Genomic DNA, 24,106 nt, shown 5'->3' on the forward strand with positions numbered 1-24,106 from the left:
TGTAAGAAGCCGTAAACATTGTTGTTCAACTATGAGAAGAATGACATTTGGCCCGTGTTCTTTTTCTTTTAATTTCCGGCAAACGGGTTTTAAAACAGGCGCTTGATTCCGCGTGTGATCCCGCCCGCCGCTCGCGCCGCAGCCCGAGGCTACTCTCCGTTGCTTAAATACCGTTATCGCCTCTGGGCCCGCACGCTCCGCTCGCTGCACTAGCAGCAATAGCTCGTTTCGATTGCCCTTGGCAACATAAAATACAAACTACTTTGTATCAAAACATTTTTAGGGGGAATTAATACGATGTGAACCCGCGGCTTTCAGAGGCGCGCGCCCCTGTCAGTGCGCGTGAATCTGACAGACAGGTCGCAGAATGGTACACGCGCGTGCGCACTGTGACTCCGGCGTTTGTCAGTGCGAGGAACGCAGACTACGGTCTCGTGAACTCGCCAAGTGTGGTCTTCAAAGAACGCAAATGTCACGACTGTGTACTTGTTAACGTATTCCTCGCGACTGTGACATAATTCCGTGATAGCAGCACGGACATGTTGGGATAGTCCGCTAGCCAAGCCTTCGCAAGTAAGCTAGCTGACAAGAACATCCGGGTATTCTGTGCGTTCTTGGGCCCCGACTGATGACGTTTCACGAGACCACAAGGACGAAAGCGTGGATAAGAACACCCAATTGAGAAAGGACGTTTAACTTCTCCTCCTGACTCTGACGGGTTAGCAGCACAAAAATACTTCTTTGGATATTTTGCAAGCTAAAACTAAAGCCTTCACAAATATCTCGACAGTATCCTTTGTTTAAGCTAGCTGACGAGACCAACATCCGGGTATTCCATGCGTTCATGGGCCGCGACTGATGACGTTTCACGAGGACAAGAACCAAACTAAAATACACTTTTTTTTGTAATCCTTACTGTTCTATTTTTAAAAAAAAAAAATGTTAGAAACGGCTTTTTGAGTTTCTGTCGACGTGACCACGGGGTCGCTGTCCAGGTGCTGAAATAAAATGCCGTTGTCTTCCCGTGGCAAGGAAACTAACACACAGGCTTTTGCATTTGTGCTGATGCTGAATAATACATTTTGAGAGCTAAAATGTAGGTTAGAAAGCCTTAGTCGGTGGCCAAATGTGTCCACGTCCCCCCCCCACAAAAAAAAAAAGACTGGCGTGGGCATCTTCGCCTGCAGCCTTGATCCGTTTGGCCTAAATGGCATCTTCCATCCTCCATTTCCATCACATCATGGCCCGATAACAAAGCGACGCACCCCCGCTGTTAGATTTGATAATGAGGCGGATGAATAATAGAATATAGCCGAAAGTACATCAGACAGCAACCTTGCGTTTCAGCTGCTTGGCACGTTAGTTTAAGTGAAAGTTGATTCATAATAGGCCTCCTCGACTCGAGCAGTCAATATTTTGCAGTCAGACTCATTCCGATGCGGTTAATAATGCGTCGGAGCCTTCGCCGGAATGATTTATTCATGCTTTTACAAGCACAACTTAGTCAAGTTGGCGGAAGGTGATAAAATAAGACTTTTGTTTGGATTAAAGCAGACAGTTATTAGTTTAGAGCTTAAACACGCTTAGTACAAAGAAAATGTCTTATATTTACATTTTATGACAAGTGGGTGTCAACGTTGGACTCACAGAAGCATTTACTAACCACTTTTGAACCCGTCACTTTCTTGTTTTGTTTTTGATGCGCAGTACAACTAATCTTAAACACATATTTATTTCCTGTCACGGTTCATCCTCCCCCGAAAGGAAAAAGTTGCCGCGGTATTTTTGTTCTAACAAATCGTCTTTGCGTTTTCCGCGCAGGGGGAACTTGCGTGGTGAATCCGACAGATCTCTTCTGCTCGGTTCCGGGTCGACTGTCACTGCTCAGCTCCACCTCCAAGTACAAAGTCACCATCGCAGAGGTGAAAAGAAGACTGTCACCGCCTGAGTGCCTCAACGCCTCGCTGCTGGGTGGAATACTGCGCAGGTTCGTACCAAAAAAAAAAAAAAAAAAAAAAAGTGACAGCCATGTGACTTTTTAAAAAAAAAAAAAATTTTTAAGTGCACTTCTCAAGATAATGACATCCAGTACAAGATAAATTAACTCTTTGACTGCCAGACGTTTTCAGAAAAGGGATGCCGTGGGTGCCAGCCGATTTAAGCATTTTTGACTGATCTTTCAAGGTCCACAGAAAATTATGTGTTTGGACTATGGAAACACACATACTACCAAATGAAAGATTGGACTCTCATCTTTCATCAGAAAAAAAAGTTTGTTTCTACCTTATTCCGTTTTTCAGTAATCAACAATAGAAAATGGTTTCACCTCTGTTTTGGGAAAAAACGTCTTTTAACGTCTTTGGCACCCCTCCATAGGATTTTACTAAACGTTATTTAACGTTTTTGGCAGTCAAAGAGATTAATAACAATTCATGTTATTGTTTGTGTAGCTTTGGTAAATCAAGTTTCTTAAATAACAATTCCTGGACACACAGAATAGTCTGCAGCGCTTGTGCTCTTCAATTCGGTCGAGTTGGAGGCGGGAGGATTGTAGGGCACTTTTTAAACGTTAATCTATCTAATGAGTCTTTGTAGAGCTCACATAAAAGAGAGGATGTGCTGGTAGAGCGTTCGCAAAGACGTTTGGCGAGGATTAGAAGGAACCTTGGGGGGGGGGGCGTGCTTAGAAATGTGGTCAAATAAGGTAACTAAAACGTTGGGAAGAAAAACGACAACCCTGATTTAAAAAATATATATATTTTAAACAAAAATAAATTTAATTGAATATTTAAAATTTTTAATCTTAGTTAATTGCATGACTTCAATAATTAATTCACGATTAATCGCAAATTTTACATCTCTTCTAAATGTACAATAAAAAAAAATCTTACTCTTGTTAACATAAAAGTGGGATTTTTTTTAACTAATATAAATATGGCTGCATCTTTTAGTCATTGATACAGTGATTTCAGAATAATTCATAAAGTTGACTTCAAATTAGAAAGATGGACTGTACTGTAAAAAAACGAGCGTGATATTGATTTGTGTTGAGGTCATATTTCAGCCACTAGATGGCATCATTGCATTTGTAAGACATGGGTGACAGCTCAGTGCATTTTTCTTTTCCAATTTAATCTTTAACGTGAAGTCACTTGTGAAATTCTGCACATTTTTTAAATTGTAAAAATACAACTTGGCCCCAGTCGGCACAAATATATGCATTATTATTACATTTATTACTGCAAAAATGTTGACGTGGACTAGCGTAGCGTACCCTCAGTACGGCTTTCCAATTAAGGGGCGGTCATTTATTGCGCATTAAAAAAATTGTGGCGTTAAAGGAACTTTAAATGTAATCAAAATTAACGCACTAATTTTGATACCCCAATAATAATAATTATATATATTAAATCATAATCAAAACTTTTCTAAAAGGCAAATATTTTATCCAGCTCAGACATTTTTGCTCACGCGTATCATTATATACGACAAAGCTTTGTTCGGAAATTAGTACAGTTTGATGGAACTCACCCCCCCCCCCCCCCCCAAAAAAAAAAAAAGCTCATCAAGTTCTGTCTTCACATAATTAGACTCAAAAGTCGGCAACGTAAATTTGTCATATTTCCACATGGAAGCGAAAATGAAAATGACATGGATCTAAAATAGTATGTATTTAAGCAAAAGATAAAATGCGCTAACAACAGACGCAAAAAGAAACTCAAGGGGAATTACAACCTGAAAGCGCATTAAATATGCAAATGATTTGATTAAAGAAGCGACGGTTATACGCAAGGTGACATGTTTTAATTTATTCAGGCTTTCATTTACGACAATAGAATGAAAATGGCGTCTATATATCCCTTTTGTCTATACCGGACTCTTGGAGTTGTATTTTGGGACAATTCCCAAGAAACAAGACATCCAAATATTCCCCCCCCCCCAAAAAAAAAAATTTGCCGACTCTTCCGCAGAGCCAAGTCCAAGAACGGCGGCCGCTGTCTCCGGGAGAAATTAGACCGTCTCGGCCTCAACCTGCCGGCGGGACGGAGGAAAGCCGCCAACGTCACGCTGCTCACCTCCCTGGTGGAGGGTGAGTTTGCGTCTCAAGCTTTTTTCCTTTTTTGCGACTGCTCGCCCCTCCCCCTCATCGGTCTGTGATGTGTGCGTATGTAGGAGAAGCTCTCCACCTGGCGAGAGACTTCGGCTACACCTGCGAGACGGAATTTCCCAGCAAGGCGGTGGGCGAACATTTGGCCCGGCAGCACAACGAGTCGAAAGAAAGCAACGCGCGGAAGAAAATGGTTTTGGCTACAAAGTGAGAAGATTGCTAAAAAAAACAGGGGCAATTTTATTTTTTAGATGCTGATCCCTAAAGTCTTTTTTTTTTTTTTTTTTTTGTCTGTCAGGCAAATCTGTAAAGAGTTCCAAGACTTGTTGAGTCAAGATCGTTCTCCTTTGGGCTCCTCCAGACCGACGCCCATCCTGGACATGGACATCCAGAGACATCTGACACACTTCAGGTAAAGAATTTCTAGGCGTTTTGACGAATAAAAAAATAAATAAATCTGTCAGCCGATAAAATCTAGAATCATTTTAATCTCAGGGTAACATTTATTGAAATTTTCAGTTAACTAATTAACATTTAAAAAACACATTTTTCCACTTGCTGTCGACTGATGATGACATCACCTGGGATGAGGAAGCGGGGAACGACCAATCACGGCTCAGTTTACTGACCAAACCCAGAAAACAGGTGATTCGTAATTGGTCGTTACCTACTTCCTCAGCACATGTGATGTCATCATCAGTGGACACAGCAAGTGGAAAAATAGTTTTTAAAGGTATTCATTCTACGTGAAAAATAATGAAATTAATTCTGGACAAAATGTCAACTTTTTACTGCTGAAAATGACTCAATGAGTCAAGCATCTCTTTCAGAACTTTTTGTTTTTGTTCGACGTTGAAACAAAGAAATGTGAAAGGTTAAGATTTCAGGTATTTTTGAATTTTGGGGAAAAAAATATTTACTGTTGAAAACTAGAGAGTACGGTATATACTTGTTTAACTCTTTGACTGCCAGACGTTTTCAGAAAAGGGATGCCTTGGGTGCCAGCAGATTTAAGCATTTTTGACTGATCTTTCAAGGTCCACAGCAAATTTTGTGTTTGGACTATGGAAACACACATACTACCAAATGAAAGATTGGACTCTCATCTTTCATCAGAAAAAAAAGTTTGTTTCTACCTTATTCCATTTTTCAGTAATCAACAATAGAAAATGGTTAGTTTCACCTCTGTTTTGAAACAAACGTCTTTTAACGTCTTTGGCACTCCTCCCTAGGATTTTACTAAACGTTATTTAACGTTTTTGGCAGTCAAAGAGTTAAGTTTCCATTTCACTTTTTAAGACTTACTGATAACCTTTAGAAGCTCCCTGAACATTTTTTTATTTTTTTTTTATTTGAGATTAATTCTATTATACAATTAAAAAATTAAAAAAATAAATTAAAAAATACCTACGTTTTGAAAAGTCTGAAAAAATCGATAAACATGCTTTAATACATTACATCAAAGTCAAGATTGGCATTTGTATCTTAAAAAAGTTTTTTTTTTTTTTTTTCTAAAAATGAATACCGGCTTCAAATATTTCTTATCGGCATGGACCGTGAAAAAAAAAAAGATGTATCTCTACTTTTAAATGTACTTTGTTATGTTCACTCCCACAACGATTTAACGGAAATCCCACCAGACTTTGCGCCGGGGAAAAAAAATAGCGCCCCCGAGTGGGACAACAAAAGATTTCTGCCGTCACTCTCGGTGCTGAATTCCAATTAAGCACCGAGTCGAGTAAACGAATATTGCGGCTGTTTGGTCTCCACTGAACCTTTTTGCCATTTACAAACGTGGCAGCGCTGCAATTTGTGTTGCAATTAGGGAAGAGTCGGGGTCACAAGCGGCCTGTTAGCAAGAAAGGTCACGTGTGGTGTCATCCTCCGGAGAAACTAACAAACGCACCCCTCCCGATTTGCTGGTGTCCTTCGAACCATCGGTCAAGTTCCGCATTCCCACAACAAATAATACGGCTTTTGTTTTCTCTCCCAACAGTCTAATCACGCACGGTTTCGGCACGCCGGCAGTTTGCGCGGCTCTCAGCACTTTCCAAACAGTCCTGAGCGAGATGCTCAACTACCTGGACAAAAACTCGAGCGGCAAAACAAGCGGACCGACCGACCAGCAGATTAACGGCGGCTCGGAAAAGTCGCAGCTCCGCAAAGCCACCGATCCGCAGAGCAAAGAGGGAAAAACGGAAAAGACTGAGTAGTCCCGCCCACCTCCCCCCCCCCCTTGCCCCTCCCCCCCGTGCCTTGGAGGTGTGTGCGTGTGTGTCTATTTATTTATTTATTTATTTAATCCTGGAATTTATGATGTAGACATTCTAACATCAGTGTGCCATTGCAGGGGTTCGAGGCCATTTGAATGTTTACTTTCTCATCCAGGGGCCGCCAACCTTTTTTTGACTTCTTGTTTACGAAGGGCTACCAGTTGCATACGCACTCCTGAAATACCAATTTTTGATTCATCACAATATTCAACCATGATAATCGGATCAACCTCTGCAAAGTGTTTTTCAAACGACCAATTTGGACAACGTTCCAAGGAAATCACAATGCCCCATCACACTTCGGGCACCATGTTGGTGACCCCCTGATGTAAAACGCCGCAACTTTGATTGGCAGCTTTGAAACTTTTTGGGATCCTTTCTGAACGCTGTTTGGCGACGCCCCCGCCTGTCTTCAGTTCTCGTTTCACGATCAGCGCCACGGCGACTCGTGCGTTGCCCGTTTCTCGCGGGGATTTAGATTTCGTCGGATTTGGAATGCAAATTCAATTCTTCCCATGTCGTGCGGTCTGATGAGACCAAGATGAGCCTATTTGACGCAGATGACGTCAAGCGTTTGACACCATAATATATAAGTGTGAATTTATTATTACATAGAAATAACTCAAAATACAGCCATTACAGTATTAGGCAACAAAAGTGAGTACACCCCAAAGTGAAAATGTCCAAATTGAGCCTTAAAACTATTTCTTACTAATTCTTGTGAGAACACATGGAATGTCACAACATGTGTGAGAATGTATGTATTTGAGTTTTGTTTTTTTTTTTAGGGGGGGGGGGGGGTTGTAAAGTGTGAGATGGGTCCAAGTCAGCCATTTTGTAACAGTGACTCAGCAATTCCTATTTCCTGTGCATGTCCATGTCTATCTTTGTACACTCTCCCGAACGGCGGCTTTTGGCCGACGCAAGCGCTCCGTACTCGCTCATGAACATTTGTAAAGATATATATAAATATTGAAATTACTTTTTTTTCTCGTAGGATTTCCACGATATATATGTTAAACCCCTACATTTGCCAAAACGCTGGTGTTCAATAAATACAACTTGCTATGTGTTCTATTATTTACTTTTGGGCCTCAAATGTGTGCTACATGCAAACAAACACACGCACACAAACACAAGATATAAATTAACAAGCAGAATTCAAAGTCAACAAGTTTATGCTATGGATGACATTTCAAAAGGATTTTTTTATTTTTTTTTCCAAAAGGATGTGAGGTGGGCCTGCCACCCGTGTTCAAAAGCTTGTTTTGTTTACATGTTTGCTTTCAGGCTACGTGACTTTTGTCAACTTAACTGCTTAAATAAATTTAGGTGGGGGGGGGGGGCTGATGAAACAGCAAGCCTGCCGGCATCTCCGCCCCACCTGTAGATCGTGTTGACTTGTTAATATTCCAGTCATTTAAAAAAAAAAAAAAAAAAAGGGAGCTCACGACGTGGCATTAAAATACAAAATCAGTCACAGGCACCGGGGACACCTGCACCGGTTTGTCACTTTCACTCAATATCGGGACGCTTCGGGTGGGAAAGTGATGTATCAGCGGAGACAGTGATGTGTGAAGGATCGCTGTGCCGTGGGTGTGCAATTGTCATGCGGATGCTACAGGTTTGCTGCTATTGTTAGATTTCCCACTGATATGGCAGGGAGGGTTGTACGGAAAACAGAAACAAACATATACATACATATTTATATATATTTTTTTAAGCCAATGCTGATTTTTGCCAGAAATTCTTATCATTAACTCATTCACTGCCATTGACAGCTATAGACGTAAAAAAAAAAAAATTAAAACTATTTCTATTAGTTTAACAATTTTTTTCACATTTTTGTTAACTATGAAAACCTAGAAATTATTTTTTTGTACATTTAGAACAGATATAAAATTTGTGATTAACCGTGAGTTAACTAGTGAAGTCATGCGACTAATTACAATTTTTTTTTTTTATCGCCTGATGCCCCTAATTTTTAATAAACTTTTCTTTCTTTTTTAAATTTAAATATTTTTTCTTTTTTTTAAAGAAAAGATTATAAAAAATTAGGGGCATCAGGCGATAAAAAATTGTAATTGTAATTAGTCGCATGACTTAATCATAAATTTTATATCTGTTCTAATCCAGTTTTTTTTTTTAAATATAGGTTTTCATACTCTTGTTAACAAAAGTGGGAAAAAATGTTAAACGAATAGAAATAGTTCAAATGGATTTTTGACGTCTATAGCCGTCAATGGCAGTGAATGTTTTTTAACGCCATCATCTTCCACTTTGAGCAGCACTTATTCAATTTTTAAAAAAAAGTTACTTCCTCATATTATTTTTAACTCTTTAATATTATAATGCAATTGTTTCCTATTTTCTAGCCATTTTAACATTTCATTGACATTTTTAACCAAATGATGAAGTAAATATTTGATGATCTAAGAAAAAGGCAGTTGAAAGTATGTTTAGCATGTAATTCATCTTGTTACTGACATTATAATGAGCACACGTTTGTTCGTCTTTCTCTTTGTTTGCTTTGTTGCTGTTTGGCTTCGGGAAGGTACAGAAGAACTCTTCGTCATAGCTTGCGGGGGTTTTCTCATTAGTTCACCTTCTTCTCAATATCTTCTTTACAAACAAAACAAAACAAAAAATCTCTTTATACTGAGATTCTTTGCCCAATCAGTCGATGTGTGTAAATGATTTATTTATTTATTCTTAGATTTCACAGCCTATGTAGGTATTTTTTAAAGTGTTATATATATATATATATATATATATATATATATATATATATATATATATATATATATATATATATATATATATATATATATATATATATATATATATATATATATATATATATATATATACTACAATTACGTAATTTAGTTAAAAAAAAAAAGAAAAAACAAGATTGATAACTCAAGCAAAGTTGAGCTCCGGTTGAGCTGACGTCGACCTGCGTCGTGGCTGCTTGCTCGCGCGATGCTCTACTCCCACCTAGCGGCCGAACGAAGAACCGCATCACGTCTGTTCCAACTGCCGCCCAGGTGCTTCCCGTTCTTTAGTTCTCGAAACACGACGTGAATATTATCGTCATTACACAAAGCAGGTGGAAACAAAACCTCCCGAACTTACCCCCAGCCGGGGTTAAAATAAATACAAAATGTGGCTAACGGCTATGAATGCAACAAAGAGGCCCACGAGTTGCATTATTGTGACACGTGTGCTTACATGTTGTGTATGCTGATACATCGTATGTCAAAGCCCTTCAGGAAAGCACCGCGAAAATGCCCGCAGACCTCCAGACTGTCAGGACATCTGTCATTGCTAACAGTCATATGCCCTTCCGGTGTGTGTGACAGAAAGGCAGACAAAGATGGATGAATCTTTGGCAGCGGGTCATTTCAGAGACGATGGCAACAGCCGTGCTTCTAAAACATTCATGTCAAGAGGATTATTTTTTCTTTCTTTCATGTATTAAACATCAAGAGCTAACTAGCAACATGAGCCAAATCGTTTTCTTTATTCCGGTGACGTTATGTGGCAGGAGCTGCAATTAAATAGTCTTCCACTAGATGGCAGAAGACACATAATGAACCTGTGTATCTACCGTTTGTGACTCTTTTTTTTTGTTCAGCGGTTTGACATGAAAACTCACCGCCCAGTATGTTGGTTAAATATAACTACATAAATACTACTTTAGAAAATGAAAAAAAGGAAACTTTTACATTTTGAATATATTCAGGCAGATACATGTATAAAAAAGTACCATAATGCAAGAAGACGGGACGAAATACAAGTAAGTAGTAGAGACGGTTGCATGAATGTTGTTTTGCCACTAGGTGGCGCAGCTTATACACATTTCAGCAAATCCTAAAGCAGGGGCGTCTTGATGAGCCGTGCTCCAATATTTTCATTCCACCAAATAAAAACACAATAATAATAATAATTTCTTTCAGTGAAGCAAGTTGTTCAAAATGGAGAGTTTTAAACCACACACGATAAACACAATAAAAGCAATGTTATAAATATGAAGCGATCATGTTTTAAGAATGAAGATGAATTTCCTGTCTGTAGCCACTACATGCTTTGTAATTTCAAGTTTCAAGTTACGATTCTGTTTATAAGATTTTTTTTTTTTTTTTTTTTAATATCTGTCTAGGGACTACAGGTGGAAATCAGCCTTATTCGTTTACTGTGGCGTTTATTGATGTTAATTGCAACTTTTTCAATCAATCAATTTACAGGGATGTGCAGTCAGGGTGGGCAAGTGAGGCAGTGCCCCCTCCCCACCCCTGCTGTCCCTGCGCCTGCATGTGAAGAGAAAAAAATTAATTAAATTTTTTAAAAAAAAAAAAAAGGATTATTATAATATATATTTCATTTTCATTTTCAATCTAATAATTATACTTTTTTAAAAAGCTGACTGTGCATTTCCTGTTCAAATACATGGGCAGGAGAGCAAAAAACAATGCAACAATATTTATTTATTTTCTATTTGTTTCCTACGGCTTCAAAAAAAAAAAAAAAATCTAAACGAGCTAAATATCATCAATCAATATAATTGGAGGGCGTATCCTTGAGGAAGATAGCGTACTGTTAATCCGTCACGATGTTGTCAGCAGTCCCGCTCGAAATTCGGGGACAGCAAGTTGAGAAAAATGAAGTCTCAGATCAGGAATGATGCTGAATGGCAGATGAGAGCGCAAAAAAAAAGGGTCACGGGGAGTTTGATGAGGGAGTCGGGTTCACGTGTGAGGAATGAATGATGAGGAGCTGCGAGTCTGGCTTGGGTTGAACGCATTTATGGAAAGTTGATTTTGATTTGTATTTTTCTAGGTTTGAGTTCTCCAAAATTTAGCCAGATGTCAACAATCATTTTTTATTTATGTAAATATTAGGGGTTTGCCCAAAAATCGATTCTCATAAGAATCGCGATTTTCATTTAGTACGATTCAGAATCGATTTTAAATGTCCCCAAAAAATCGATTTTATTTCAATTATTTTATACTGTCTTGCCCGTGTTTGTGTGTGCCTTTATTGGGAGCGCTGTTCATGTTGTACACGATATGGCCACTTGGGGGCAGTGTGGTTCCGCTTGTTCTGATACACTGTTAGTTTGTAGCCACATTAGAGAGTAGAAGGAAAAAGTCACGATCAAGTTATTCCAATAAAAGTTTTTTTTTTTTTTTTTTTTTGCAGTGCAGGATGTTAAGATGCTTCTCTGTATACATTCCTGAAGCGTTTTCTATGAATAGTCCTTCTTTTGAGTGGTAAAAAGTGCCACGAGTAGCGCGCTAATTAGCATTAGCGAGTCAGACCGGAGTAGATCATGACAATTCTTTGGATATCTATAAATTGAAGCAGAAATCATTGTCAATCAAATATATTTTTAATCTAAAATCGTTCTGAATTGATAATCGATTCGGAATCGAATCGCAGAGCCGAAAATCGGAATCGAATCGTGAGACAGTCAAAGATTCCCAGCCGTAGTAAATATTGTAGTGTACCACGGCTAACGTAGCTGCTGAGGGTTTGTCCGTCCGACATCAGATGCCAACAATTAATTTTTACCACTGATTCATGTACAGCCCTAATATTTATATAAACTTAACGTGCTAATTTTAGCAACTCTAATATATACACATATCTATATATACATATATTAGGGTTGCAACAAAAAAAGATTTGCTTTGTAAAATGTGTTTTGGAGTAAAACAAACCAAATTGAATCGTTGCATTTTAACTCGTTCACTGCCATTGACGGCTATAGACGTCAAAAATTCATTTGAACTATTTCTATTAGTTTAAAAAAAAAAATCCACTTTTGTTAACAAGAGTATGAAAACCCAGACAACATTTTTTTTATTGTACATTTACAACAGATATAACATTTGTGATTAATTGTGAGTTAACTATTGAAGTCATGCAGTTAATTACCATCAAAAATGTAAATCGACTGACATGATTTAAAAAAAAAAAAAAAAGAAGAAAAATTGGGCATATTAGGCGATTACATTTTTTAATTGTGATTAATCGCATGACTTCACTAGATAACTCACGATTAATCACAAATTTTATATCTGCTCTAAATGTACAAAAAAAAAATCTAGGTTTTCATGCTCTTGTTAACAAAAGTGGAAAAAAAATGTTAAACTAATAGAAATAGTTCAAATTAATTTTGGACGTCTATAGCCGTCAACGGCAGTGAATGAGTTAAAATGCACCGTCCTTGAATCGTAATCGTAATCGCACTCCATACAGACGATACATATCAAATGGTCTTTTTATGAGAGACTCGCACCAGCTATGAATCGCTTTAATAATTTGTGTGTTTTGTCGTAATTTCGCCAGTATTGATATCGTTTTTTTTTATGTTGCCGCTGCAGCCTTTTAGATTCTTTTTCCTGTTCATAAGTGTCTTTATGAACAAGGACGGGGGGGGGGGGGGGGGGGGTGAGACAAGAAGCAAGAGGGAGGGAGGGAGCAAGAGAGAGAGAGAGACTGAGGGATGTGACATCTCTTCCTCTCTCGCATTCGGTTTACGGACAGCGGAGAAGCAGCGACCATGCTGTGGAAACTAGTTGAGAATGTCAAGTATGAAGATATTTACGAGGTAACGTCACCATTTTTTTTGTTTTTGTTTTTTTGGTTTTGGCTGAAACAGGATTATTAGGCATGTCGATTGTCTACCAGGTGTTTTTCCAGGTGCTGCAACCTTTATAGGCCTAAATAGTGTCGTGAACGGGTGGAATTTGTTATATGCATGTTTTATCATTGAATGAAAGAAATCTATATTTAATTTTAAATAGTTTGAAATTTTAAATATCGTCTTTTCAATTGGAAGGCAACACCGTGATGTTGTCGTTTGGCTAATTTACAACATCAAAAGTTAGCATAAAAGGGAGTTCAGGCGTGAGATGCATGTAAATCATCTTGGCTTTTATCCCAGAACTATAATAGGAGAAAATAGGCGAATTGCTGCAGACTTTGTTTTTTTTTGGGGGGGGGGGGGGTAGGGGTCTCGGCCGAGCCCAGTGGGAGAGCCTTGTCTCGTTCCGCACATGGCCTCGCTCCCACGGCCATCCCAGTTGAAGGGAGCGCCTAATGTCATTAAACGAGCCCTCATTGTGGAGTTGAATGCGCCTTTTGACTCGTGACACGGTTCACACGAGCCCCCCACGCGCCACCGAAGGGGGCTCCAAGTTTGGCTTTGGAGAACTGACTTCCGCTTGGTGAACTTATTTGGAGGGTGCTTGTTGTATCTGGTGAGCTTCTTTTTTTTTTTTTTTTTTTTTTAATGTTGTCATGGAGATTAACAGCGTAGTGTGTTTATTGTTGCGTTTTTGCCTGAAGAATCTAAACCGCATCGGGGTTTTTTTTTTAAATTTATTTTTAAACATTTGTTAAAATGCAGTACAAAAAAAATCACTGTGTATAAAGTAATGGACAGTGACAGTTTTGCTGGATTTGACATTTTATCTTGGGCTCGTGACATTCTGTGTTAAAAAAAAACAACTTTTGGTTTCATTTTTGCCCCGTTAAAAATCCATCATTTTAGATGATATCCTAAAATATATTTATAAATAATTTTCTGCATGATCAAGCCTTTCTTTAGCCCTCAAGAGGTAAAAAAAAAAAAAAAAAAAAAACATTATTAATGACACGCAGGGATATGTTGTTGTTTTTTTTGTGTTAATAAGTTTGAATATGTCTCAGTATAGTCAAATTTGCCACATGCACTGTCAACAACAAAAAAAAGATACAATTTTAAATTAGCCAATTTAACAAAAATATTTAAAGTTGAGCTCTTATGAAAATTGTCTTAATTCCTGCATTTCACGACAAAGTTTCAATTTGCTTCCTTTGTTGTGCTAAATGTCAATTTACATTTTAAAATGGTTTAATCTTAAATTAATGTTTTACCCCCCCCCCCCAAAATAAATAAATAAATAAATAAAATAAAATAATCCAAGTTGTGTTTTTAGTGTGCATGGTGCTATATGTCGCGGATTGTCACGCGTTCAAAATAGCCCCGCGAAAAACGGGGGTTTGCGTTCTCGATTTAAAAAACGGAGTCGGAACTTGACTCAAGGTGGCCTCCCTTGCACGCAGTAGTCGTGTAAATCTCAGTCATGAATAACAATTACACGGGGGAGGGAAGAGGGGGGAGAGGGAGAGAGAGAGAGAGAGAGAAGAGAGAGAGAGAGAGAGAGAGAGAGAGAGCGCCCCTAGAGGTGTTTGGAGCAGCATATGCCCGGACTCTTCTGGACTCAAAAGTTGGCGGCTGGGCCGATTTTGTGGTTTTAGCGAGTGAGGCTGGCAGCGGTTGTCCAGATGTTAGTTCATTCTTATTGCACCGCGGTGAGTTTTTGCTCATATGGTTTGTGGTCAATTTGTCAATGTCTTCCGGCTCTCTCTCTTTTTTCTTTTTTTTTTTTCCTTTTCTCGGAGTTTCTAATTTTCTGTGCTCCCTCAAGGACCGCCATGACGGCGTCTCGAGCCACAGCTCGCGCCTGTCCCAGCTGGGTTCGGTGTCCCACGCGGGGCCCTACGCCAGCGCGCCGCCGCTCTCGCACGCGCCCTCCTCGGACTTCCAGCCGCCCTACTTCCCGCCGCCCTACCAGCCGCTGGCCCACTACCAGAGCCAGGACCCCTACTCCCACGTCGGCGACCCCTACTCGCTCAACTCGCTGCACCAGAGCCAGCAGGGCGCGTGGGGGGCGCGGCAGCGGCAGGACGCCGCCGGCGAGCGCATGGACGGCTCGTCGTTGCTGGCCCAGCCCAGGGCCTCGCTGCCGCAGCTGCCCGGGCTGGACCCGCGGCGGGACTACGGCGGCGTGAGGCGGCCCGACGTGCTGCTGCACGCCGCTCACCCGGGACTGGAGGCCGGGATGGGCGACGGGCTGCTGCACGGGCTGCACGGCATGGAGGATGTGCAGGTGAGAATGGAATTGATCAACATATTCAACTCTTTTTTTTTATTTTTATAAGATTATGGTTTGGGGAAGAAAAATCAAGGACTGCTCTAAAAACAATGAATTTCGCCCCAAAAATAATAATAAGGAAATTTAACACGGACCAAAAAAAAAAAATCTTTGTGAACTTTATGCCACGATCAAATAATTTTTCATTTTGTAGCGGGATCAGGGGTCAGTGAATGAGGCGCCTCAGGGTTGACCTCTGAAATTATGCAGCTGTGGCTTGACCCAAAAGGGCCTAAGGCTAAGAACTGGGCCACAACGTGCATGCCTAAATATATATATGTGTATATATATATATATATTATTACCATGACAATTTTTTTTGTTTTTGTGACCACGTGATTGAATTCACTTACAACGCCTCAAGGCTTAATTACACGTGACGTTTAAGTGGGTTATTACAGTGTGAACTGTCAACACGCTTATAACGATCATGCTTTTGTATCTGTCTTGGTACTGGCAGACTATTGACGACACCAACGGAACCAACATACTGGATCAATCTGTTATTAAGAAAGGTAAACTGCATGTCGATATGTTTGTTTTTGAAAAAATGTATTTATGAATCTATTTTAAGGTTGTATAGACGACTTGAGTGTGACTCTTTGGCCACAATATTAGGTACAAATTGTTTAAACAAAAATCGAATTTAAATTATAATAAATGCACAGCTTTGACAGAAATATTTTTATTTTTTCTATAATATATTGGTTAGACTGTGTCAGAAATCTGTGTAGTCCCAGTTAAGATCTTCTATTTTACTTGATATTCTAAAATAGATATATAAAATATTTTAAATAAATACAATATATTTGTAATGGCTTTAGTGTACCTAATGATCTGACCGGGGGGATTGTTTTATTTTTGTTGGAAAGCATTCAATTGGAGTTCCAGTGCTAAAAAAACAAAAATAGTCATTTGTTCCTGCTCAGTGGCTCCGGGATGGGGGGGGGGTCTGTAAAGCTCCCCCCCCCCCCACTTGACAGGCTGCCACGCATGCGGGCGAGCGGCGCCTGATGATGTGCAATGATTCAGTCGTGGGATGTTGAGTGACTGAGCTCCCCGCGGGGCATTTAAGCCGCTGATGTAATAAATGGCGGCGCTCACAGAGATCTCGTGAGCTCGTTTAGAGCTAATCTGCTGTATTATCCCCCGTGGAGCTATCAAAAAAAATAATCACACTGGAACCCCCGCGCAATGCGTGCACGCGCGCGCGCGCGTTTGGCTGCTGCGGCGGCCGCGGCGTCTTTAACGCTGAACGGAAACAAAATGGGGAGAGCCCAAGTGTTGCTGCATGGTGGGAGTTTAACAAAATGGCCGCGGATCAACAATTGCTGATAATGTAAACAGAACGTCGTGCGACGCTAATAGTCCAAGTCTGGGTGGTGTAATTCGTCGTGTATTTTCACAAAAGTGATAAGTACGTCGGCGGAAAGAACCACGCCGTCACAAAAAGTAGCCGTGGACCAGAAAACAAGAAAAACAACCACCTTCTTCTAACGAGTCTCTGCACGGCGGAGTGGCGGGAATCTCAGGGGTGGCAACTGGTATATTTTTAGGCGCTGCCTGATGACGTCACTTGTTAGCGACACACCCAAATAAAACACCCATATTTACATTTGTTACAGCGGCCTCATGAACGGAGAGAAGATTAACGAATTTCAACCTTGAGTTAAAAAATGATGACCAAAAGGCATTTACTGAATAAATAACAAAAATATGTCACAGGAACGGAAAAATGTGCATTAACAAAGCTAATAATCTGTTTTGATTGACACCGGGCAGCATGTTCAATTTACCCAAAAATAAATATCTTATATCAATATTTTTACACACACAAAAAGTCAGGAAATATGAGTGATAAATAATACACATTAAAAAAAATAGCCCAAATTCCTAGTGAACTAATATTTTATTATTATTTTTTTTTAACAAATCCTCTCTTTTAGTGCCCATGCCGCACAAGAACATCGGTTCGTTGATGCTGGGCAAGGACGGCCTGATCGGTGGCGTCAGCGTCAACATCAATGAACTGTTCTGCTCGGTACCGGGTCGGCTGTCCCTGCTCAGCTCCACCTCCAAATACAAAGTGACCGTCGGGGAGGTGCAGAGGAGACTTTCCCCGCCCGAGTGCCTCAACGCATCCTTATTGGGGGGCGTGTTGCGGAGGTACGCGCGCACAAGCACACACCTATATGCAAATCTCTGGAGACACTTTGTGACACACACACACACTCACACACGCACACAAAAAAACACTTTAAGCATCCCTCATGGCATGCTCTAAAAGAAATCCTTTGCGCATGCATGCTGTGTTTCCAAATGTTTACATTTTGTTCCTCTACGTTTTGACAGAGCAAAGTCCAAAAACGGCGGGAAATGCCTGAGGGAAAAACTAGAGAAGATTGGACTGAATTTACCTGCTGGTAGACGCAAGGCTGCAAATGTCACGTTACTGACGTCACTAGTTGAAGGTGATTATTAGAATCATTATTTCAACTTTGAGTTTTTCTTTTCTAACCAGAGGAAGGAGGGGGGGGGGGGGTCTCCCTTATATAAAAAAATAATGTGTGTGGGAAGAAGAGGACTGGGATGCAAAAGGAAAACATGAATTTGACTAAACAATTCAAGCAATAATATTAATAATAACATATTTTTTATTTTTTGCTTTAATAAATATAATTTTTTCATTAAATAGGATTTTTTTTTTTTTTTTAGGAAATCGAATATGGTCTAGCAAAAACACAATTAAAAAACACACACAACTAATTATTAGTTCAAATCCTGCAGCAAACTAAAGCACAGCATCATTACTGTGAAAAAACTGCAGGGTAAAAAATAAACCATTTTTTGTATAAAAAAAAAAAAAAGTTCTGTCCCACTACACTTGTTAAAAAAAACAACCTTTTTGTAAAATAAATAATAATAATAATAATAAATGAATGGGTCAGATTAATCAAACTATACTATAGTGGTTCGGTCCAATTTGTCGGTCCAGGGTCATTTTTGACCCAATTGTTTTAAGAGTGTAATTTTGAATTGTGCTCAGGGCCATCACTGACTAAAACAAATAAAATACAATAAAATAAAATGTGCGGGCCCCCCCCCAAGGACTATTTTTATAGCCCGAGTGTTGACGTAATTATGGATGACGTGTCAAGTGCGTGTCGGGGCTTTCACGCACACTTGATAATCGAATGCGTAAATTGTGCCAGCCCCCCACGGACGAGGGAGCGGGAGCACAATTTGAGCTAAAAAAGTTATCGACCTCTTTCGTGGGGAAAGGCCCGATACACAACTTGTCGTATTGTGAAACGCAATTCATTCCTAGACGACCTAAAAACGAGAGTGGCCTTTCATTTCACGCATTTGAATGTTGGCATTGGATTTGTTGCCGCGCGGATCCACGCTGACTCGCGCTTCTTGTGCTCAGGCGAGGCCGTGCACCTCGCCCGAGACTTCGGCTACATCTGCGAGACGGAGTTCCCCACCAAAGCCGTGAGCGAGTACCTCAACCGGCAGCACGCCGACCCCAACGAGCTGCACACGCGGAAAAACATGCTGCTGGCCACCAAGTGAGTTTGATGGAGCGTTTGATTGGATTCTTCCCCTCGTTGTCTTTTATGAGCACTGCTGTTTGCTTGAGACAGATCATAACGCCGCATTCAAATTTCCAAACATTTTTTTTTTTTACAAATATTTTCAAATAAATAAATAATTCTCTCCAGAAAAAAAAAAGAAGAAAATAAATAATGAACGCAAATATTTTCTACCACTTGAATGTCCCTATAAGAAATAGCCTATTGTTGCCATTTAATTTGAATGACATAACTGCACACGTCGGGGTGAAAATGGGACATTCATCACATCCAAATGGGGGGGAAATTCCTGCTTGAAGGAATTAGTGAGAAATTAAATCCTCCCTTCATTTTCCAGGGCCCTCTTTGGTCCTCCTTTTAAAGATGGCCTGAGGGAGCAAAAGCCTGCTGTGCCTCATGGTCCATTCTGTATGCAGTGAGCATGGCAATGACATTTGGATAGATTTTATGAATGTTTTTAACCTGGAATAAAATATAATGTTTCGTGTTAGAAAATATCACCATCTAAAAGCAAGAATTGGCTAACTGAAAACAGCTATAATATTAGCATATTTTATTTCTGGCAAATGTCAGGCCAAGATGAGCACATTTGAGTGTCTTTAAAAGATTCATTTGCACAAAACCCTTTCAGGTCTATGTTTAATGTTGAACCATTTAATGAGTAGTAGAGCTCACTGACATTTAAAAATACAAGCTCATGTTTGACCCCGGCTTTTGTCTTGCAGGCGATCTATTGTAGGTAAAGTTACTTATCATAATCCGTTTTATGGCTGTTACAATGGAAACCCTTTGTCGCGAGAACAGAACTGAATATCCAACCCGTTCGCCTTCAAGAGTTAGCGTCAAGACATTTCAATATTTAAAAAGTCAAAAATAACCAAGTCAAATTAGACCACTAAAAATAACTCCAATTTCATGCCTGTTTGGGCGCTCGGTACGGCTGGGTGGATGTTTGATGCTCAGACGTGAACCTGCTGCACTACTATGTGTCGGTAAATTCATTATTTATCAGTCAAGTGTTTCAAGTCATCAGAAAACAACAGCGAGGCGGCCTAAAGTGTAGCCCGGGGTGGAGACTTCTTCGCTCTACTCAACTAACCCCAGCTGGGCTCGGCCTGCACCGCCTGTCACTCATTTGCTGCACTGCTGCTGCCTTTAGGCCTGCATAGTGTGTGTGTGTGTTGATGAAGAGAAGCTGCATAGATCCCTTGAATATAAATTGGGCCCAAAAACTCAATGAAAAATGATGTTTAAATTCAACAGGGGTGTCCAAAAATGATGCATTAAAAACCTATTGCCGCCATTTTAAGGCCTTCAATTTTATAGCGTCATACATAAGAGTCATTCAATAACACAATCAGAGATAAATGGTTAAAAAGGTTCATTTTGTCTTCAAAACCAAAGGACATGTTAGATAAATGTCAAAAAAAAAGTGATAAAATGGAAGCAAAAGACAGCATTTTGGGCCCATGTTGATTATTTACATAAACATTTTTCATGTGATTCAAATAAAAAATGACAAGAAATGCAGGGAATTGACAACAATGCATTACAATGATAATTGTATTTTGCGTTGGATTTGATTTAAAAAATAAAATAAAATAAAAAGCTCTAGTCTCCGGAGAAAACTTACACGAGATGAAACGGTAGAAACGCATTTGGCAAAGTGCCTTCAAGTACAAAAGCAAACATGACAACTAAAAAACGCGCCGAACAAAACAGTATGAGTGAAAGAAGCCTCAGCATGTGGAAAATCAAAAGTAATCATATTCAAATGGAAATAAATAAATGTGAAATTTTCCTGCCACGCTGTCAATAATGAGTGTTGAAAAATGATGTCGCGTCGCTTTTGCAATCGCAAACAACGCAGGTAGCGCCACTTAAAAGGAAACCCCGACTGTCATGACGAGTTTGCTCTGTATTATTTTTATTTGGTTGTTACGACCATAACTATAAGATTCATTTTTCAAAAATCATTTCCAGTTTAATACATTTTGTCGAAACTTTATTCGGACGTACGCCGCCATTGTTATTCACGTCGCAACGCATTCGTAGTGCGTAGTGACGTAAAATGGCGGCTGGCTTTTTTTTGCCGAGCAATGTGAAACGTCTAAAAAGAGAGCAAGGTAAGTCTCCGTAGCGTTCCTAAAACGCTTGAATGCGTCTGGTGGATGACAAGAGCGCCGCGTGGGGGGAGGGTGAAGTAGCATCGGTCTTTCGGCTAACGTTTTACTCTGCTAGCTTTCGCTACAGTGGAGGGGAGCGAGTGGTCATGTCGGAGAAACCAAATTAACTCATTAATTTAAAAAAACAAATCCGTAATGAGGTAGAGTTGACAACATTCGGATTTGAGTATTAAAAGGTCTCGGAAGAAACTAAATCTTCCAGCATATGCTACCTGAATTAGCATCAGTCTTTTGGCTAACGTTTGATTCTGCTAGTTTGATTGAGTAGTCATGCCAGAGCAAACATGTAATTAATTCATTTTAAAAAATATCCGTAACGAGGTAGAGTTGACAATATTTGGATTTGAGTACTAAAAGTTCTCGAGATTAACAAAATCTTCTAGCATATGATATCTGAAGTAGCTTCAATCTTTCGGCTAACATTCGTTTCTGCTAGCTTCCACTTAAGTGGAGTGGAGTGAGCAGTCATGTCGGAGAAACCAAATTAACTAATTAATTAAAAAAAACAAGTCCGTAACGAGGTAGAGTAGACAACATTCGGATTTGAGTATTAAAAGGTCTCGGAAGAAACTAAACCTTCTAGCATATGCTACCTGAATTAGCATCAGTCTTTCGGCTAACGTTCGATTCGGCTAGCATTTACTATAATGGAGTGGATTGAGTAGTCATGCCAGAGCAAACATGTAATTAATTCATGAAAAAAATATCCGTAATGAGGTAGAGTTGACAATATTTGGATTTGAGTACTAAAAGTTCTCGAGATTAACAAAATCTTCTAGCATATATGCTATCGGAAGTAGCATCAATCTTTCGGCTAACGTTCAGCGGAGTGGAAGCTAGCAGTCATGCCGGAGAAACCATTCAACCAATTAAATAAAAAAAAATATCCGTAACCAAGTAGAGTTGACGACATTCGAGTATTAAACGTTCTCGAGATCAACAAAATCTTCTAGCATATGCTATCTGAAGTAGCCTCAGTCTTTTGGCTAACATTCGTTTCTGCTAGCTTCCACTACAGTGGAGCGGAGTGAGTAGTCATGCCAGAGCAACCATGTAATTAATTTATTTTAAAAAATATCCGTAACGAGGTGGAGTTGACAACATTTGAGTATTAAATGTTCTCGAGATGAACAAAATCTTCTAGCATATATGCTATCTGAAGTAGCATCAGTCTTTCGGCTAACGTTCCACTCTGCTAGCTTCCACTGCAGCGGAGTGGAAGCTAGCAGTCATGCCGGAGAAACCATTCAACCAATTAAATAAAATAAAAAATATCCGTAACCAAGTAGAGTTGACGACATTCGAGTATTAAACGTTCTCGAGATCAACAAAATCTTCTAGCATATGCTATCTGAAGTAGCCTCAGTCTTTTGGCTAACATTCGTTTCTGCTAGCTTCCACTACAAGGGAGTGGAGTGAGTAGTCATGTCGGAGAAACCATCTAACTAATTAATTTAAATAACATCCGTAACGAGGTAGAGATGACAACATTCGGATTTGAGTATTAAAAGGTCTTGAAGTAAACAAAATCTTCTAACATATGCTATCTGAAGTAGCATCAGCCTTTCGGCTAACGTTTGTTTCTGCTAGCTTCCACTAAAATGGAGTGGAGTGAGCAGTCACGGTGGAGCAACCATCTAACTAATTAATTTAAATAATGTATCTGTAACTAGGTAGAGTTGACAACATTTGAGTATTAAACATTCTCGAGATAAACAAAATCTTCTTGCATATGCTATCCAAAGTAGCATCCGTCTGAAAAAAAGGCCTTATTGCTTCTCTTGCCCTCAGACAGCTGTGTAAGGAGTTCACCGACCTGCTGGCCCAGGACAGGACTCCCCTGGGCAACTCCCGGCCCTCCCCCATCCTGGAACCCGGCATCCAGAGCTGCCTCTCCCACTTTTCCTTCATCACGCACGGCTTCGGCTCGCCCGCCATCTGCGCCGCGCTCACGGCCCTCCAGAACTACCTCACCGAGGCCCTCAAAGGACTGGACAAGGTGTTCCTCAACAACCCCCCCAACCGGCACGGGGACAACAAGGCCGGCGAGAAAGAGGAAAAGCAACGGAAATGAAAGCAGACCCGACGTCGTTACTCGCAGCTTGGAGTGGCGTGCGCGCACACACGGGGAGGGGGGGGGGGAGGACGGAGGTCCGAGACGCGGAGGGGATTGTTTCACCCGCGTTACCTTCTTTTCCTCCCCCCCTTGAGGACATGCCGGTTGCGGCGTTACATCCGTTTTCGCTCCGGCGTCCGGACGGCGGCGCCCGTGTGCGGATATTGTGTGTGCGCTTGTGTTTGTCTTCACGCAACAAAAGCATTGTGAGTATGAAGATCTGTGAAACAGATTCGTCTGCAAGGCGGAGTGAGTGGGTGGGGGGGTAATTTATGCCTGTACATATTTATTTATATTAATTTAAAAGGTTGATTTTTGTAAATAGGTGCCAACTGCCAGCCATTTTGGAGTAAGCCTATTTATCTGTGATTTTGATCTCTGTGAGTCGCCAGCAGGGTGAAAATGGGGGAAGTAAGGACTCATCCGGTGTTTTTTTTCTTTCTTTTTTTTCCCCCTTTCTGTTCTTCTAGAGCTGTTGTCATGGTGCTGATGATGGGTAGACATGCTTTGAATTGTCCTGTGCTTTCATTTCTATCACATTGATAATAAACCATGTGTTTTATTATGAGAGCTTCGCTGCGGGCGCCCTTCCTCGGTGGCAACACTCGAAAAAAATGTATCGTCGACGCGGAAAGCAAACCACATTATATCACATTTGACTAAATGGCTTCGATCAAATGAGGAGGAACATTTAAAATTAGAGTTAGTTAGGGTTTAACCGCCATCATGTATCATTATTTTTGCCTTATTTAAATACTTAGTCCTACAATAATGATCCTCTTGCAATTGTGTCATTAGGATCACAGCATGTGTACGCTCTCCCGTAATGATCTCATG

The 24,106-nt window shown here is 40.1% G+C and overlaps 2 protein-coding genes across 8 annotated transcripts in view; both read left to right on the plus strand.

Annotated features, from left to right (window-relative positions):
• tfap2d (transcription factor AP-2 delta (activating enhancer binding protein 2 delta)) overlaps nt 1–7,461 on the plus strand; it is an 85,897-nt gene extending 78,436 nt beyond the window's left edge. For all 6 annotated transcript variants that reach the window (XM_077552930.1, XM_077552931.1, XM_077552935.1 and 3 more), the window contains 5 exons: nt 1,822–1,987; nt 3,972–4,090; nt 4,174–4,315; nt 4,407–4,520; nt 6,105–7,461. In XM_077552930.1, the coding sequence (XP_077409056.1) occupies nt 1,822–1,987; nt 3,972–4,090; nt 4,174–4,315; nt 4,407–4,520; nt 6,105–6,321 (758 nt within the window). In that variant the 3' untranslated portion in view covers nt 6,322–7,461. The remainder of the gene's footprint in view (nt 1–1,821; nt 1,988–3,971; nt 4,091–4,173; nt 4,316–4,406; nt 4,521–6,104) is intronic.
• Nucleotides 7,462–12,912: 5,451 nt separating this feature from the next.
• tfap2b (transcription factor AP-2 beta) lies at nt 12,913–23,839 on the plus strand. 2 transcript variants are annotated; one of them, XM_077553368.1, is made up of 7 exons: nt 12,913–13,000; nt 14,865–15,326; nt 15,832–15,886; nt 17,318–17,537; nt 17,724–17,842; nt 18,802–18,943; nt 22,945–23,839. In XM_077553368.1, the coding sequence occupies exons 1-7, from the start codon at nt 12,953–12,955 to the stop codon at nt 23,225–23,227; spliced, it is 1,329 nt and encodes a 442-aa protein (XP_077409494.1). In that variant the 5' UTR covers nt 12,913–12,952; the 3' UTR covers nt 23,228–23,839. The 2 variants fall into 2 exon arrangements, with proteins under 2 accessions (XP_077409494.1, XP_077409495.1); XM_077553369.1 differs by lacking the exon at nt 12,913–13,000 and adding an exon at nt 14,664–14,748.
• The last annotated feature ends 267 nt before the right edge of the window (nt 23,840–24,106 follow it).

Source organism: Vanacampus margaritifer, chromosome 19, assembly GCF_051991255.1.
Source record: "Vanacampus margaritifer isolate UIUO_Vmar chromosome 19, RoL_Vmar_1.0, whole genome shotgun sequence".
NCBI classification, from domain to species: Eukaryota; Metazoa; Chordata; class Actinopteri; order Syngnathiformes; family Syngnathidae; genus Vanacampus; species Vanacampus margaritifer.

Bases quoted from the DNA above. Each gene is read 5' to 3' on its own strand.
- tfap2b (XM_077553368.1), top strand. From the start codon at position 12,953: ATGCTGTGGAAACTAGTTGAGAATGTCAAGTATGAAGATATTTACGAG. The intron at 13,001-14,864 runs GTAACGTCACCA...TGCTCCCTCAAG, and splicing joins AGTATGAAGATATTTACGAG to GACCGCCATGACGGCGTCTC. The intron at 17,843-18,801 runs GTGATTATTAGA...TCTTGTGCTCAG, and splicing joins ACTGACGTCACTAGTTGAAG to GCGAGGCCGTGCACCTCGCC.